Genomic DNA, 18,369 nt, shown 5'->3' with positions numbered 1-18,369 from the left:
CCAGTGTGCTCAAAACGAAGTATTCCTTAAGTGTTTTACGAAATTTAAATTGAAAGAAATCAAAATTCTTCTTCTAAGTTCAACTAAAAGGAAACAAATTTTTTATATTTTTTAAACCTGTTATTTAAAATTAGCATAGTATGTTGTTCCTCTTTTTAAATTTTTAAATGTTTGTAATGAAACGAGGATGGGTTGCCTTTACAATGTCCTAAAAAAATTTTAATTATAAGTATTTTAACATTTTCATGGCTCATACAATCTAGTATTACAGGCCCTACCAGTAGCCAAATGATTAAGACCAATGAATATTGGGAGCTTAACCTGAATTGGATCTCGGGCGAACAGGCTAGCTACTACGTTTTCATGATTTTCTGCATGTGCACCGGGAATACGAACCAATTTCCCTTAGAAATTCCTTTCGGAAAGCATCCCTTGTCTTAGACAGATACCCCTCTTGTGATTTGCCGTATTTAAATAACTTTTTACTGCTGGCGCTCTTACTACAGCTGTTTGCGATGGTATAGCTAAAACTGACCATATCAGAAAGGCATCTAAAAAGACTGGCCTTATCAGAACAGCACCGTTTTATGGTATCAGCTCTTGCTGTAAGTTAAATATTGCGCATTTTTCGTAACCTGTTAAGTTTTCCAAAGCATAACGGGAATGACTCATTCAAAATACGCACGTGTAAGAAATAAATGTCTTGCAAATATTTTTCAGAAGTCGTTAAGATTTTCGATAGCTGGCAACAATTCTTATTTCCTTTCCATTTATCCTTCGGATATAAAATCATTTTTAATGAATTAAAAAGCGCATTAAAATTTTTGGCAGATTGTTTGTCGGAAAATTGTGTTATAGATACTTCAGAATAAAGTCGAAAGTGTTGACAATCATTACGATTAGTTATGTTTAGCAACTTTGCTGTAACTGCTTAAAAAATTAAATTTGTTTCAAGTTGTAAAAGCACTTGTATATATATATAAGTTTTTATCAAATTAGAATGATATTTGCTCATTCTACAGCTTTTATTCAAGCAAACTTATTTCTCAACAAGCGTTCTGAAAGAAAGCAGCATCAGAGAAACTATTCATACATTCCCCATATTCGGTGGCGTTTAAAACATTCCTCGTGTCCTTGCAGCTGTCGAGGCCAATTTCTGAGTAACCCTCATCACGCAAACTGACTCCCACTAAGCAATTAACTGAATCTTCCCCATCGGCGAACTTGACCTTGATATTTTCAGCAGAGGTCATCGCCATACCACGCATTGTTTAACTTACTTCGATGAAGAAGATTTCAAAGAAAGTATTTGTAACGTTTTGTTTGCCGCAGTTCCTTTTCTACCCTCTTCTCTGGCGGCTGGAAAGTATGAAGGGGAAAAAAAATTGTCTCTCAAAAGGAATACTTCTGTCTAAGAGTGGCCAGTTATCTCTCATAAATGGAAGAATACATGCACTGATAACGAAAGATTAATATAAAATGCATTTTTAATAGAATTCAGGTCAATACAAATGGAAAAATTATGCTTTATAAGCAAATATTCAGTCTTATACAACAGAAAAAAATTGGGTTAGAAACTTATCATTTTCAATTATCGCCTTATCTTTTTTACTTCCTTGTACGAAGTAAAAAGGAAGTATTGTAATCGCGAAAAATTTCAGGCAGCATATTTCAACGAAAATATCCATTTTGACCGCTATCGAATGCAATTTAACGATGTTTTTGCGTGATATCTGTACGTAAGGACAGAATAAAATACTCTTTTCCTTCAAAAAAATTATAAAACTGCTTTAAAATTAATTCTGAAGAGAATTTTTCGTGGCGTCTGTACGAACGCATGTACGTACGTGCGTACGTACGTATCTCGCATAACTCAAAAACGAGTAGCCTCAGAACATTGAAATTTTGTATATAGGACTGCTATAACATGTAGATGTGTACCTCGTATTTCGGTTGCAATCGGCCGCACCAAACCTATATAAATATATTTATATACCGGGTGATTAAAAAGTCAGTATAAATTTGAAAACTTAATAAATCACGGAATAATGTAGATAGAGAGGTAAAAATTGACTCACATACTTAGAATGACATGGGGTTTTATTAGAAAAGCAATAATTTGATCAGAAAAGCAATAATTAGCATAACAAATTAAGAAAAAGCAAAGATGATGTTCTTTACAGGAAATGCTCAATATATTCACCATCATTCCTCAACAATAGATGTAGTCGAGGAATAATGTTGTGAACAGCACTGTAAAGCATGTCCGGAGTTATGGTGAGGCATTGGGGTCGGATGTTGTCTTTCAGCATCCCTAGAGATGTCGGTCGATCACGATACACTTGCGACTTCAGGTAACCCCAAAGCTAATAATCGCACGGACTGAGGTCTGGGGACCTGGGAGGCCAAGCAGGACGAAAGTGGCGGCTGAGCACACGATCATCACCAAACGACGCGCGCAAGAGATCTTTCACGCGTCTAGCAATATGGGGTGGAGCGCCATCCTGCATAAAAATCATACTACATTCCAGCAGGTGTTTATCAGCCAGGCTGGGGACGATGCGATTCTGTAACATATCGGTGTACCACTCACCCGTCACGGTAGCAGTTACAAAACCAGAATCACGCATTTTCTCGAAGAAAAAAGAACCGATAACAATAACTTTTCTTTTGGTTCTAATAAAACCCCATGTCATTCTAAGTATGTGTGTCAATTTTTACCTCTCTATCTACATTATTCTGTGATTTATTAAGTTTTCAAATTTATACTGACTTTTTGATCACCCGATATATATCCACTCTATTACCCGGCTCAGTGATCTCAGTTTCTTTACTCTTATATGTTTGTAAATTGTACATTTTTTGCTTAAATGATTGAATTATGTTGTTTTTATCTTCCGGTTAAGGATTTTATGCCTTTAGTAAACCTGTGTGCAATATTTTTAGAATTATCAGCAATTTTAAAGTTGTTTAATTGCCGCTAAGCTTGTTTTTAATGGCGGCCATTGATGTTTACATTTGAAACAGGAGACTAGTGGATTTGTTGCCAATCTAGAGAAACTTAGCTTCGCAACAACAAAGATAACGCATTCATTTATTATTGCCAATTAAATCATGCTTAATTCTTTCTGGAATTTTCGTAAAAATTCCAGAAAGAATTAAACATGATTTTATTTTCGAGGAAATAAGTGTTTAAGATTTACTTCGTAATTTTTAATATAGATATTTTGAGTTTTTATGTATTTTTGCCTTCTCGCGAAGTGAGAACTGAATTAATTAAATGAGAAATACTCAATCGTCTGTGGAAAACTCTTCTTTTTTGTTTTGTTTGCTTAATATCTTTTATACATAGTTCTAGCTTTATTATAGTATTTGAATAGAACATGTGGCAACGATTAGATAATTCTTTAAGTGATATACATTTTGTGCATTCTGAGTTATAATATGAATGAAATATAATACTGTTAAGTAAACCTAGCGCCAGAGTGTCGCTATGGTAAACAAAGTGAATTTTAAAGAATGCATTTATTCTACTGTGGTTTATGCGCTGTCGGCGAATTAGTTTTAATTCAATCCAATAAGTTTAAATAAAATGCAAGAAAAATGCGTATAATTTAATATTCCGTACAAGGAAGTCATGTGGTGTACACATCAGATTTTTTAATCTAATAAAATGGTAAGAGGTGGAGGAACCAAAATAAAAAACAGTTCATTCCCCTCTAAACTTTTTCTTAATATTATGCAAATTTTATCGTACAGTCAAACTTGCAAAGTATTCTTCTTAAGTAATTAGTTAAATTGAGATCTATTTAGGGGGTAAATTACGAAGCAAAGTTATAAAAAGTCTTCTACTATGGGTAGCCTATCAACGGCCGAGCGGTAAGATCGCTAAATACTAATATCTCGACCAGGATTCATATCTTAACGAAACGGCTGGCTGCATGGGAATGTTCTTGGTTTTTCTCATATGTAAAATGAGTATGAGTCAGTTTTCCTTAAAAAGTCCTCCACGAAATCATCCTTCTTCTCAGGCAGATAGCCTTGCATGTTTTGCTCTATTTTAAATAATTCAATAATACAGCATGTGTAAGTTTAAACTTAATTAAGTATTGTTTAAACGCTCTGCGTTTCGGACGAATTCTTGACCTGGCGCTTGATTAGAAGTCTGAAACTCCAAGAACATAGATAAAATTTAATAAACAACATAGACAGAGACAGCAAATAACATAGACAAAATCGACTAAGTATACGGTAAAATAATTAAGATATGTTATGATTTTGGCAAAGGAACAGGATACGTAGACAGAAAAGTGGTTAGTGACTCTGGGTGCCGTACCGAAGGGCCCGGATTCAAATTCCGGAGTAGGCATAGATGTAAATTTGTCTGTCCCTTTATTACCCCCCAGGGATCGACTGGGGGCAACTTTCTGCGTTTTGGCTAGGACCTGTACCTAGACAGACTCGACTTCTGTGGTAAATAATCAGTCTCCTCAGTTACGATAACTGATTATAGAAGTCGCAGTTTTCACAGTGATTATTGAACCATCGTTTATTCAGAGGTAGATTCAAGCTCGGCAGGAACCGTACTGGTACTATCTTGTCTGGTTCTTGGTTGTGGGGACGTTACATGGTTACACATCGGAGATTACCTTTGGAAGTCTGGCTCCCTTTGGCCAGCACTGGAGGACGGTCTACGACATATCTATGTTCTCTTTCTTGGTGACTGCTTGCCGGTCGCCATTGACTTTTGCTACTTATTCCGAGACTGTGTGCATAAAATTGTCCCCCTGCGTTGACTGAGGGGTTATGCCTTCTTTGATAGAGGGTTTTGGGGCATTATAACTGTATGAGGGTATCTTAAGCCTAGGTCTGGGAGTCCCTCCTCCGTAGTGTACTGTCTGTCCCTTCATAGGATGTAACGGTTTCCGCCTATTAGGTACATCCATAACAAAATGACGAAAGCCTAAAAATGCTAGTGCCCACCATTTAAAAATCCTGAATCAAAGTAGACCTTTGAACTGTAATCGTAGACTGCGAAACGAAATTGTATCAGCATTGGTATAAGTCCTTTACAACTTTTGAGCTAATGGATAACATATGAAATGAAGATAGTGCTGAACACTGCTAAGCAGTGTTAAGTAGTGCTGAACAATGTTGAGTGTTCGCTTTTGTAGGTATGGGCATTGTTATGAAGCCATTCTGTAAGCATAACAATTGCATGTCACATGAAAAATGTATTAAATCGAAAGTGCAATGAAGTGACAACTGTGGTTTTAAAAGACTGGATACTTGCAACTTAATGCATTCATCGGGACTGGTCAGTATCTATTGGTCATTATCATTTATCCTTCTCATCACCGATAACATCGCTCAAGACATGCCACAGGGGCAACCAGTTTCACACCCTCTAGAACGTGGAAGTTCCATCTCAGCTTTGATGGAGAACACCTTGAAGGATTCATCCAAGCACCTCCTACTCTTTATCTCCTACCATCAAGCCTCTCAAGGGGGCTTTCGGCTGGCCACTATTTGAAATGCCTTTCCTCATGTCGCACAGATACTGTAACTACACCGTTACAAGCATCCATACCTTTTCCGCCTCTCAAGGCGGCGTAGAGACAAAAGTGATGAAAAGTATATTGTGAATGCTAAATGGAATAACTTTCAACTTTAACTTTTTTCATGTTGGGACCAACCTGATTCTTCTTTGTACAGTTCGATTAATTCCAGAATTAGTAACAGACACTTAAGTTAATTTTAGATATGTATCGGTTCCTTTAAAATCTGCTATATTGTGTATCCTAATATGCTATTTAAAGTTATTAACGACCGTTAAAATATTGATAAATTTAAACAATATGTATACGTTATAGAATTCGTATGGTTCCGTAGACTGGAAAAAATCTTTTACTATATTTCAGACTTTAAAAAAAAAATGTTTATTTCTGTTATATCCGATTTCACGGATTTTTGTGGCTTTCTTTATTTGTGACATACATAAGCAAGTGCGTATTGGATGCAGTTGTTATGTTGAGATGCTAAGACATATAATTTACATCACAAATGCAATTTTGCACTGAAATGTTCGCTGAAATTTTCGGTTGAATATTTTAAAAGGTTATGTATTATTCATTCCGCAGATTGTTTTTTCTACTGGAAGGAGGCTATCGTCCCATATCCGTGACTGTCACTCCCTGCTCTTCCGAAACAACATTAGAATGGAAAATCTCACATAATAGCTTTCAGACTGCAGCACTGGGGTCCACATACAATTCAGGTAAAGCCTTTATATATATATATATATATATATATGATCAATTCGAAATCAATATTCAATTACATTGTTCAAGTATATTAAAGATTTAATATTGATGTGCTGTAAAAATGCATTTTTCTAATCACTAAAATGCCTATCACTTTTTGAGTCACTCGATTATAATTTTTTATATCTTTATATTCTTCCTTAAGCGAAGCCAAGTAAACATTTTTAGGAAGTGTAAGTTTTTTATCCACTTAAATTTTATTTGAACGATTCAGAATATATAGATTTAAATTATTTTTTCCTTCGTAAGTATATATTGCTTTTCTTAAAAAAATGTGATACTAAGAATTTTTGATTTGGTGTAAAGAAAAAATTTTTAGTATTCTTCGTTCAAGCGTTAATTGTGATATTATAAGATTAATCTCCGATTACTTAAACTAAGCACTAGTGATTAGTGATGAAGAATATAGGTAGCTCTTCCAGCAATACCTGGAGGATTGAAAGCATTTGCACAAGTTTGTGACTTCAAGGTACTTAGATTGACGTATCAAAATCCGCTGAGAATGTCCGCCGTTTACATACGGGATAATTATTAATATATTCCAATTTTGACTGAATTTTCGAAGTCTTATTCTAATTTCGAAGTGATGCTTAATACCCATACAGTGGAACCTTGGATCACAAACTATTCACTTCACGAACAAATTATCTGAACCCAAAACGCTTCGGTTGACGAACGTTATCTGGAGTTACGAACTCTCAAGTCAAGCAACATATGATTTTCACAAGTGTTTTGCGATAACATATGTTACACATAATTAACACTCAGGCTTTCTAGAAACAACATGTTAATATTTTCTGGTGATTAATTCTCATTAACAAAATCTGGCAATTAATTACAGGACCACGACTTCGGCCTGGAGGAAATTATGGACAGATTGGGTGAAGAGAGAGATTTCGACCACTTTGAAGCTTAGACGTTTTGTTTGTTTATTTATTATCTGTAATATTGTGTCTTTAGGCAAAACCACGGATAATAAAGACATAGAGAAGTTTCTGGAGAACCACAAAAATGAGCTCATCAAGAAAGACCTATAATTTCAGAAGCAGCAACAAAAGTCAATAGTGGAAGAAATGTCTTCAGAAGAAAAAGAATATAGAAAAATGATCTTAACTCTGCGATCTGCGTTATTGTGCAAAATGAAGTTAGTTGCAAAATTTTCACGTAACGATACTACGGTGATTACTATCCTCATCATTTTCCACTTACGCCATCGCCTTTTATACAGGCATAGTAAAATTAAATTATGTTTCCGTCTATTTTATCGGTTTAAGTCGTGTTTATCTTTGTGTTGGTGGTAATAACGGAAATTTGAAATTGAGATTACTGATTACTAATTATTTACCTGAATTCTGTTGATTGTATGTATATATGTATGTAACAAATAATTAAGAGATAATAATATAATTAATATAACATGATAAAATTAATATAAAAATTATTGAAAATTCCTTTTTAAAGGTTTCTTATATATTTCCGTCGATTTGGGGTTATTAACTTATGCTCAAAGTACTACTATGGAGTTTAAATAAGCAATCATCTGCGATTCAGGGACGAATTAATCAATTTTATGTCACTTCTCATGGGGTAAATCCAGTTGACGAACAACAACCTTTAAGAACAAATTAAATTCATGAACTGAGTTTTCACTGTATATGAAACGAAATTCTATTCTGTTATTCTATTCAGTATTAAACATTTTTATAAGCAAGAAAAGCAAATTGCTTGCCATTTGCTTTTGAATGTGTAAGGTGTTTTAAAAAAGGCGTCACAAACTTAAGTTACATAACAGCAAAAACTTAAGTAAAAAAAAAAAAAAAATCTGATAGTTGGATCTTTTAATGCTTTTAAACTCTTAAACTTAAACTTCAAGAGTTGGTATAGCAACCAAAATAATCATTTTATCACAGATTGCTTGAAAATGAAACCTAAAGATGCTACCAAAGTGCCTAATAGTGAAAGGAGGTAATGTACAAACACTGGAATTTCACAGAAGAAGAAAAGAATTTTTAATCACGATTACAGCTTGAACGAGTAACCATTAATACACAAAGGCGATTGAAGGACTGATGGACTCTCTTGAATATATCAGACGAACCGCACACAACTGCAGCACCGACCGAAAGTGTCCTAAATTTTCCATCAACTTCAAGGGAAATCTTGTAGACGAGGTTATTGAGATGTCGCCATATAGAGCAATCGAGGCAGATAGATCGGCCGATCACTGAAACCTTGCTATTAAGCAAACATAAAAGTGGACTGATACTCTATTAATACAGGAATTGGGGCATGTGCAGCGGAATGGCCACTGGAACATCCTATAGCAATTCTGGCAAGATTGCTGCAGTGTGGTATCTTTCCTGTCAAAACGGGAAGTACAGATCAGTTTTCACCGCCAATTATATACTGATTTATCGCCTCAGAAGTTAAAATTGCAGTGCGATTATATTCCCGAAGCTGCTGCTTATTGACAAAGTGGAGTCTAGCGCTTTTATATTTCATTCGCAAAGCATTCTGTGACAACAAATGATTGTTTCGGTGTGTAATATCACTTCTGAAATACCACTACCTGTATTCTGTAATACCACTACTACTTCTTAAATACCTTGTATAATAGAAATAATACATTTGCATAAACTTTAAATTTTTATGAAAAATTTATATTTTTTAATATTTATCATCATTTACATTTTATAATCTATAAAATTCAATTAATTTATTTCTGTAAGTGCTCCTCTGATTTAGTGATACTCGTGAATTCGTCTTAATCCCGTGACATATTACTGTTCTGCTGTGGATTGCATAACTTGTATAACACAATGAAGACATATTTTGAAACTTTGGTAATGCATGTATCAAGACTGTGGAACATATTTTTAGAATGTAAGAAATAGAATTGCAATCGAAATTAACTGCAGTGACTATGGATGAGGCATGTAATGAGGCTGAACTGTGATGAACAAAAATCCATAATGACCTAATTTCATGTGTAATTTTTATTAACATAATACTATGTCGTGTTTTTACAGTAGTGCATTAAAGTGATGCACCTAAAAATCACGATTATTAATCACGGTTATTTTAGAGATATAAGCAGTCGAAAATATAGAAATTCTTGAATACTAGTATACTTTTGATCATAATTAATGAGTATAATCTTAGAATAAGTTATGTTAAGTAATTATACGAGGGCTTCAAAGGTTACGGAGTAAGTAAAGATGGTTCATGAAAGGCTTCTAAAGGAAATTATTTTATTTTATGATTGGGGGGGGGGGGTGTTAAAGCTAAATTACTGAAAGATATAAGCATTTAGGTAGCCATGAACTGAAATCAGGATTATTCGGTAAAAGCAAAGATACATATGAATCACATCATTCAAAATTTAACACCAGCTTTTATTAGATACGCCCACATATATTATTTTTATAGATATCACTTATGAATTTCAGGTGGCTATGTATGCTTCGATAAATGGTAATAAATAACATTTAAAAAAAAGCAGAAATTTTGTGAAAAGATAGAACGGGCAGCTGAAGATTCACTAAATGAAATTATATTTATTTCAAACACTGAGCATTCAAAAACATTAATTCATGTTAAAAAATGTCTATTATTTATTGCAATTATTTTTCCTTAAAAATAATTATGGAATTTATAAATAACTGTAAAATTATCTCAACTAGGGAATAATAATTTGCTTATATAAACAATGCATGTATGTTCGATTTATTGTTAGTAATCATCGAATGGTAGAATATTAACTTTTTTTTTTGTGATGAAAATACGCCTTAGCAACAAATACCTCCTAGGTACGCCTAAAATTAGTATATAGTGTAATCAGTTTTTATTAGTTTTCAAACTGAATTTAGTTTAGAATTAAATGTATTGAATAATATTTTAAATTTATACTCGAAAACGATGTTTAACTATTTGCTTCTTGCATAAATCGGCAATTTGCGGTAATTTTATTACATTTGTCATATCCATTTTTGTACATTGTGTAACAGCTTATATTTATATATTCAACAAATCCTCTTATATTTTTGATATATTAGTTTCGTTTACCTTTTTCATTAGTATTCTTATTCAGTTTTTTTTTTTTTTTTTTTTTTAAATTTACTGATTTTTTACCTCCTTTGTATCATAAGTATTTCACTTTCATCTACCCCACAAAAGTATAAAATTTCATAAAATAAATAAATTGGATTGAAATATTGTTTTGTATCCAAAATGATATTGATGATTTACTTTAGTATAAGTTTTGGGATACGCCTATTATATACCATACAGTTTTTGATCCGGTTTTCAAATTCAGTTAATATACTCGCACCTCAGTTTACTCATCCGGCAGATATGACGCGCAATTTCTCGTAAAGTTCGTCTATAAATTTACCGTACCCTGCTTCAATTTGTTTATTCAGCTAATGCGTTTTGCAAGTGCTTTAATTTACTGATCCGCTTAATATAGTGTATAATTTATGATGCAGTTTATTGCTTCAGCTAATATATAGTCCAATCCACATGCTTTTTGTGCAAGGCTTCCTTCAGACCTCAATATTGTTTCCATGGTTTCTTTGATGATAAAATTAAAACTAATTGGTTTACTCCATCGGCGTAAATATTGCATTTTATTCCTTTTAATCTTACTCTTACAGGCTTTGCGATCGATGATGTTATTTTGATTTCCATTCAGTTTTCATTTAAATAAAAGGAAATTAACGAACTTTCTGTGTTCATTGTCTGACTGTAAACAAATTTAAACAGACCTATTTTCTTTGTGGGACGTCTGATGTATGAAGAAAGATACTGCACAGCGAGGTCACTGAACTTTAAGAGAACATGAAGAGGAGAGGTGGAGTCTCTCATTCTAAGGTCTGAATGTTTAAAAATATGATCCATTCATTTTGCTTTAAACACAATTCCAGTCTTTTTTTTTTTTTTTTTTTTGTTTTTGTTTTTGTTTTTTAATTTACGCTTTTTCAAAACCTAAAAAATGGAAAGCATAAACCAAAGCAAAAATCATTGTCGCACGACTGCAAGCCGTAAAATGTGCTGACTGCTCTTGAAAGGGAAAAAAATAAAAGAGGGTAAAAAATAAAATGAAATATAACAAATTAAAATAACTAACATTTTTCGCTTTCTGAATTCTGCGACTTCCCAGAGGGTATTTGGTTCTCTAACCTTCCTCATCAAACTTCTTGTTTTACACCTTTAGGAAGGAAGAGGGACAAATGATTATAAGACTAAATTTAGACACCACTTTTCTTTTGAAGTGTCAGTGACGTGTAAACCCCGTCTCTCCCCCCCCCACACACAATGTTAAATCTTATAGTAGAATTTACTGTTTGTTTTCATTGGGTAAATTAGCTGTAAGCATTTGAATAATGTCCTAGTTATGGCATATACGTTTAACTTATATGTTTACTCTTCATTTAATCTAGGCTAAACGTTCTACAAAACTTTGGAAAGTAAATTTGTAAATTAAATAAATAGAAGTTAAATTATATTTTAATAAATTGCAATATCTAAATCAGATTTGCCTTATCGAATGTCTAAATTGCGTTTGAAAATTTCTACAACGTATGCGTTAAATTTAGAAAAAGTTTAAATTATTTTAAATCCAAAATGGAATGTCAGAATTTGATCTGAAGAATTTAATCTAGTGTATTTAATTGCGCTAGGTAATTATTTAGTACTTTCATGATAGTTTTCTCCATATGCCCTTTCTTAATCGATTCTTAGCCAGGACCGGCATCAGAACCACACATGTAATCCCCCGGGGTAGCAGAATTTAGCGTCGGCAAATACTGTAGAAATCGAGCGATAGAATTTCCAACGCCGCAGATATTGCACCGTGCGGCGAAAAGCCACCGCCTGCCCTATTTCTAGCTTATATACACGAATCAATAGTCAAATATCTGATACGATGAAATATAATACTTCGTCATGGTTGTATTCCTGGGGTTGAATGGGCTGGCTGCATAAGGATTTTGTGATTTTTCATATGTAGAACATAAATAGCTAAGTTTCCCTAACAAGTCCTCCGTGTACTACTTCTTCCCATAAGAACCATAGAGTGCTCGGCCGTGATAAAAATCATCCAGTTTTGTATAAATTCATAAATGTTAACGTGTGTTAACGTTCTTTTTTTTAATACATACAGTTTTGTGCTCTAGTATTATAAAAGAAGCCATAATGGAGCAAAAATAAAACGATTATGTTATATTATTTGTTACGGAATTATCTTAAAGAGCTATTTGCCTAAGATGGATATCTTTTCTCAAAAGTTTCAAAGAAAAACGGCTCATTACTCCTCGTACGCCTGAGGAAAACCATGAGTATTTTATAAGCTCATGAGTTTCTTCAGTTGTGCTTCACGAGTGTACTACATGCGTATATATGGTAAGCTTATGATTTGTCTCCTATCACTGCATAAACATACTACATAGGTATGTTCTACAGGAAAACCATGAATATTTTGGGGACTTTAACCCATATAGTCTACCAATATAACCATGGACAACAAAATGGCAATACAATGCACTATCGTTGATAACAGTTCAATAGCTGGGAAATCGAATTCTGCAATTTAAAATCATTTAGTGTCGATTGAGTTTTTCCTTAAAGGGTCCTAACAGCTTAGTTCCCATTCGTGCCTTAGAAGGGAAGTTGCAGTGATTTTATTCAAAATTCAGTCCGATCGAGAAATATCCCCTCATTTCATTTATAACACAGTATTTGTTTTTACACCTCATTCTATAAATAAGAGAACACAAAGTCAGCCCATAGCATTTTTTTGTTCAGGTTTATATCTTGTTGGGATATGATTATAGACAAAAACAATATGGCATAAATATTTTGGTTTTAGTTTTATTTTATACTAGTGGGATCTTTAAACCTCATTTTTCATGTTTTCAAGATATGTCACAAAACAACTTGTCATCGTCTCTTAAAAATCTAAGCAATTATTATTTTGTCATAATTTTGAAGCTATGAAGTAGCTTTGTTTAATTTCGTCTTTTTCAAAATTAAAATGTCGAGGTTCGAGAACATTTTTATAGTAGAAGTCCATATTATGTTTGCTGTAAAACATCACTTTCAAAAATTTTTCAGATAGATGCATTTTTCAGTGTATATTATTTTGAAAACAATCTGACTACTCTCTGATTAAACTCACTTTCCTTTACATTAGTACGAGGGGGTGGAGATGGAGGCTGAGATGGGAAATATTGTCAAAAGTTATTTTCGGTTCGGGTTAAATCGTAATAAAATCGTCAAGGCTGTCTTGGGAAAAGGTTTATTTGGAACTCTTTTTAACTGAATTTTTCGATTAATACAATGGTGGGCTCAGAAACAATAAAATTAAACTAGAATAGAAAATTAAAAATGAGACGATAAAGGAAGAACGTTCAAACATTCCTCTTCATTACAATTATAATAAATTTAATACCTCATTATAAAAAGTCAGATTTTTGTGGTAAAAGCAGAAAGGGGAAGAAATGTAAATATCAGGCAATTATTGTTGCTCCTTAACTTGCTTGGAAGGGGAAAAATGAAAATGCAGATTCGCAGTTTTTGTAGATCTGACTTTAGATACAGACAAACCCGTCTCAGACATAGATAATAAAATCTTTTACGATAAAAAATATTTCAAGCATAACAAATCAGCACATTTTTTTTTTCTTTTTTTTGCCGTTGGAAAAGTTTAAAAATAAGACAGAAAAAAAAATCTGATCGCATATTCTTGTTTCAATATGCTTTATCAGCAGATTAATAAATATATTTATTTTTTCTTAAATTTTGCTTCATCCCAAATGTGGCAAAAATATTGAAACAAATTGTTAAGGATTTAAAAGACTTTTGTAATCAGAAATATATGCCTATGACCAACGGTTGCAAAGATTAAGGACGGATAAGGACTTTTGTAAACACGATGCACATTAAGCAAACTGTTTAATCTTGTAGCGATCTCGAGAGCTAATCAAATGCTCGCATCACAAAGCAGTTCGAATATGAGAATCTGTAGCACTGAACTCTTTTGCAACAGCGGTATGATATTCGAATGCCATTGAACAGACCCGTGATCGAATCCTTTAAGTCATTATCATCTTCAAGAAGATGCGAAACTCGTGCGCTGCTGCACTTCTCATTGGTGCTAATAGAGGGCGACACGAACAAGCAACTATATACTTGAAGCCACCAAGGTCTCTTGCACCAAGCGATCGCTACAATCTCATGCAGATTCCTTTTTCAACATTTTTTGTTCTGCGAAATTTTATATTAAAGCAGATAATGGATACAAAAAGGGCGTTTATTGCTAAATCTTGGCATAAACTTGGGAAACCGGGATTCTTAAAACTGTCTCATAATTCATTCTGGACATGTAGAGTGTACTTACGTTATAACATAACAATCGTCTTGAAAAATAGGGAAAGAAAGGGAAAAAATAGCTTTTTCGAATGACTGTTGTACTAAATGGAAGACTGCCTGACGAAAGATCGGTCAGGATTTTCTCATACATCGTTATTTCAAGGGTCATGGAATTGAATGTACTTGATTTTGATGCTGATCTTGTTTTTTATAACTACCAAGTTGTAGATGAAATCAGAATTCTTAGACCCAATGTGAAATAGAAATGCAGTCGAACCTCGCTGTAATGAATCCCTGAATAAAACGAACAAACCTTTTGGTCCCATCCAGTTTTTACACACGTAATATTATTTTATGCTGTTCGGGCGAACTTTCAGAAGTTTGAAAATTGAATATAACGAATGTATAAATATCTTCTATTGAAACTTTTTTGTTTTAGTCATATTTTGTTCAGAATTTCTGCAAGTTTAGATGAAAAACCATTAAAATTGCCAACCATTCAGGTCATCCATGTTTAAGATTTTAGGATCCATATTCTTTTCCTAAAGGAAATCACCTTTACATTATTTTTCTTTTATCCTCCCACACTATCTCGGTATTATAAAGTAAGCAAAGGCTATGAGAGAAAGGTGTGACATCCAACTTGAGGAGAACAAGCATACAATAAGAACACCATGTGACATACATGACCACCGAACCAAAAAGCGTGAATATGTTCTATTATTCAATAAAAACTCTTTGATTGAACTGTCGTACCGAACCCTGTTCACGGCTAATGATATAGGGAAAATTTTGGAATTTTCACTATTTAGAGGACGTAGTAAATTTCAGAAATTTGCAGTTTTACAATTGATTCTCCTTTCGAGGACTGAAATGTTTTCATCATAATCAGTCTGTTTTGTCTGCTAAATGCTCTTCATATTCTATCATCCGAGCAAGACAGTTGCATTTATTGTGTATTTTGCTAGACATAAGATATTCTTTATAAAAGTTATTGAATCTTGTGTTGCAAACATACCTATCTCGAGGAAACATACACATCTTGTGTTCTGAGTGGACATTGGGTGAGACACGCAAGCGACTGAATTATCTTCTTTTTCCATATTTTGAAGAAAGGTATAAATCTTACTTAGTCTTTAATCAAACCCTCTACATTGTGCGTGTCGAAAATTCATTCCAATGGCGAGCTGCAACCTAAGGCTTCTGCACTGAAAATAAGACGAACATGATTCGAAAAATGGAAAATGGATGCAGCCGAACCAATATCTATCAAAAATACGATTTATCCAACTCAACCATACGAATAATTGGAAAGTTTATAATTCTGCGCATCGAAAAAATTTGGATACTAGAGAAAAATTGAGAAGGCTGGAGCTCAGGGATGTTGAAGCATTGACAAAAATGTTCGCCATTCCAAGATGGGACAATGTTAATTATTTTTTCCCTCTCTCTCTCTTTCTTTATTTATCATTCAATATTTACGTGTTCTGTGAGGTAATCCATTTTTCTTGTCGGATCGTGTATAGCAAATCAAACTTCCAATACTTTTGAGTTCATTATAACAGGATACGACTGTGTCAGGAAGGTCTATTTCTTATTGTTCCGGTTATTTCATTAGATTAAATTCTAGATATTAGATTTTCTACCTTTATGTTCTCCGATGGCATTAAGAGTATTCAGTATTCAGAATGTAATCCGTCGGAAAGGTGACACAAACGAAATACGGTGAACTTAAATATGGAATGGTGAAATTTAAGTATTTACTCGCTCCTTATCAAAGAATATTTACAGTGGTCTGGTAATTACATGATCTGTACGAAATAACATTGAAATTTACGAACGATTGCAGTCGTAAATTTCAACGTTATTTCGGAAGTTGAATGAAAGTCGTCAGCTGTGGTCAAGTATGCACTGGATTTTATCAACTTAATCATCTAAGCTAATCAGACCTAGTGTTTCATGTGCTCTGTTTAATGTGTATACTCACATATTTTAAAATTTCCTAGTCATTAGAATTTTATTCCAATTTCTGCAATAATTTTTGTATTTTTCATTATTTATGTACTTTTCTAGTATTTCAATATTTCTTCAAAAATGAGTGCATCAATTGTTTCAATTTTCCTTCAAGTTTACCATAGGCATAATGGTTTTGTACAATCCCTTTATTACTATGGACTGCTGCATGGTGTTCAAATTCACCTGATCACAGTGTTTCCAGACAAGATCTAACGCATATTTTAGCTTTATCTTACCTCCAAAATTTATTTTCTTCAGCTTCATCACGAAAGTTTTACATGTCATTATCCCGCAATCGTTCGTAAAATGAGTAAAATTACTTGTTATGTGCACCCGAATTAATAGCATCTGCGCCGTTCTCAAAAATCAGCGCGTGGAAACTCACAGGTATAACATTTAACGAATGCTTGTTTTAGGCCGAAAGGTAAAACGTTAAAATCTTAAGTAAAAATTTTTAAAAAAATTGCGTCGTTGAAACGGGCAGCTGCAGGCCTTATCATGTTTTAAATCTAACTTTCTCAATAATCACCGTATAATGAAAGAATACCATGACAAAATATTGACTCAAATTTTTCATTTGATAATGAGTTAGAATTAGTTTTTGCTTTTTGTTCCACTTTTAAAAGTGAGGCAACTGTTGTATATGAAACTTGCTACCAATATAAAACTTTCATTAGAGCCTGCTTCTGAGAATTGTAATTTTTGTTTCAGTTTATCGAAATATCACAATTTGAAAAAAAAATCTTGATTGTTTCAGCGCAGGGATTCCCTAAGGGGTTGGTACTGACCCCTGAAGATCAAAGGATCAATAGGGGGTAGATAGGCAAATACGTACCGTAAAAAAAAATTTTTAAAAAATGTCATTGCGATTAAAAAAAATGGTACTAAATTGTTTATTGATTTAAAGCTACATCATCTAGTAAGGAAGAAATCATATAAAATAAATACAAGGAGAAAAATACACTAAAATTATTTAGTGTATTTTAAAAATCAAATAAATTTTTAATAAATAATAATTTTTATTCAAATAAATACATTTTTCAAAATAAAAGCTGTTATCTAACTAACATTATTGCTTTTTCCTCTTCCCACATAATGGAAACATGCTTTAGTGAAGTCAACAATTTACTATGGAAAACAAGAAACAAGTTGAATATTTCTGAACGAGATGATTTTAAGAATTAAATTAAGCAATTTTATGCCATGTATTAAAAAAAAAAAAATTCCATCATTATTTCAATTGCCGCCATCACATAAAGTAAAATCGAGCTTTTGTGCAATTAAAATCTGTTAGTTAATTGCTGAAACTTTTTTTATATATGTAGCATAAAATTCAGTAATGATTAAAAAAATAATGAAACATAAATCCAATAAACCATTTTCCAAATTTTTTTCATATTATTAGTCCAATTGTTATCCCTCCAAATTGTTTATGTGCAATTATTCGTATTATTATTTCATTGCATGCCGTACATTATAGGGAAAATTGTAAGAGGTTCGATGAACAAGACCATTCTTTTAAAATGGGTTAATGCAAGAAAAGGGTTGGGAATCCCTGCTCTAACGTAAGAGTATTTCTCTATTTTAAACTAACTGAGAATATCTCATAAGGGCGTCTTCAACTGGTGATCCTGTCAGATTGGTATTTTTTCTTGCAGGC

The 18,369-nt window shown here is 33.1% G+C and overlaps 1 protein-coding gene across 4 annotated transcripts in view; it reads left to right on the top strand.

Moving 5' to 3' along the window:
* Positions 1-18,369, top strand: part of nord (neuron derived neurotrophic factor nord) — a 202,258-nt gene that overhangs the window by 169,367 nt on the left and 14,522 nt on the right. For all 4 annotated transcript variants that reach the window (XM_035361316.2, XM_035361317.2, XM_085820803.1 and 1 more), the window contains one exon: positions 6,141-6,277. In XM_035361316.2, coding sequence (XP_035217207.2) covers positions 6,141-6,277 — 137 coding nt within the window. The remainder of the gene's footprint in view (positions 1-6,140; positions 6,278-18,369) is intronic.

The sequence above is a fragment of the Stegodyphus dumicola genome, chromosome 7 (genome assembly GCF_044657685.1).
Source record: "Stegodyphus dumicola isolate Sdum_Otavi_A_Nest chromosome 7, ASM4465768v1".
NCBI classification, from domain to species: Eukaryota; Metazoa; Arthropoda; class Arachnida; order Araneae; family Eresidae; genus Stegodyphus; species Stegodyphus dumicola.
This window is presented reverse-complemented; position numbering and strand designations above follow the sequence as displayed.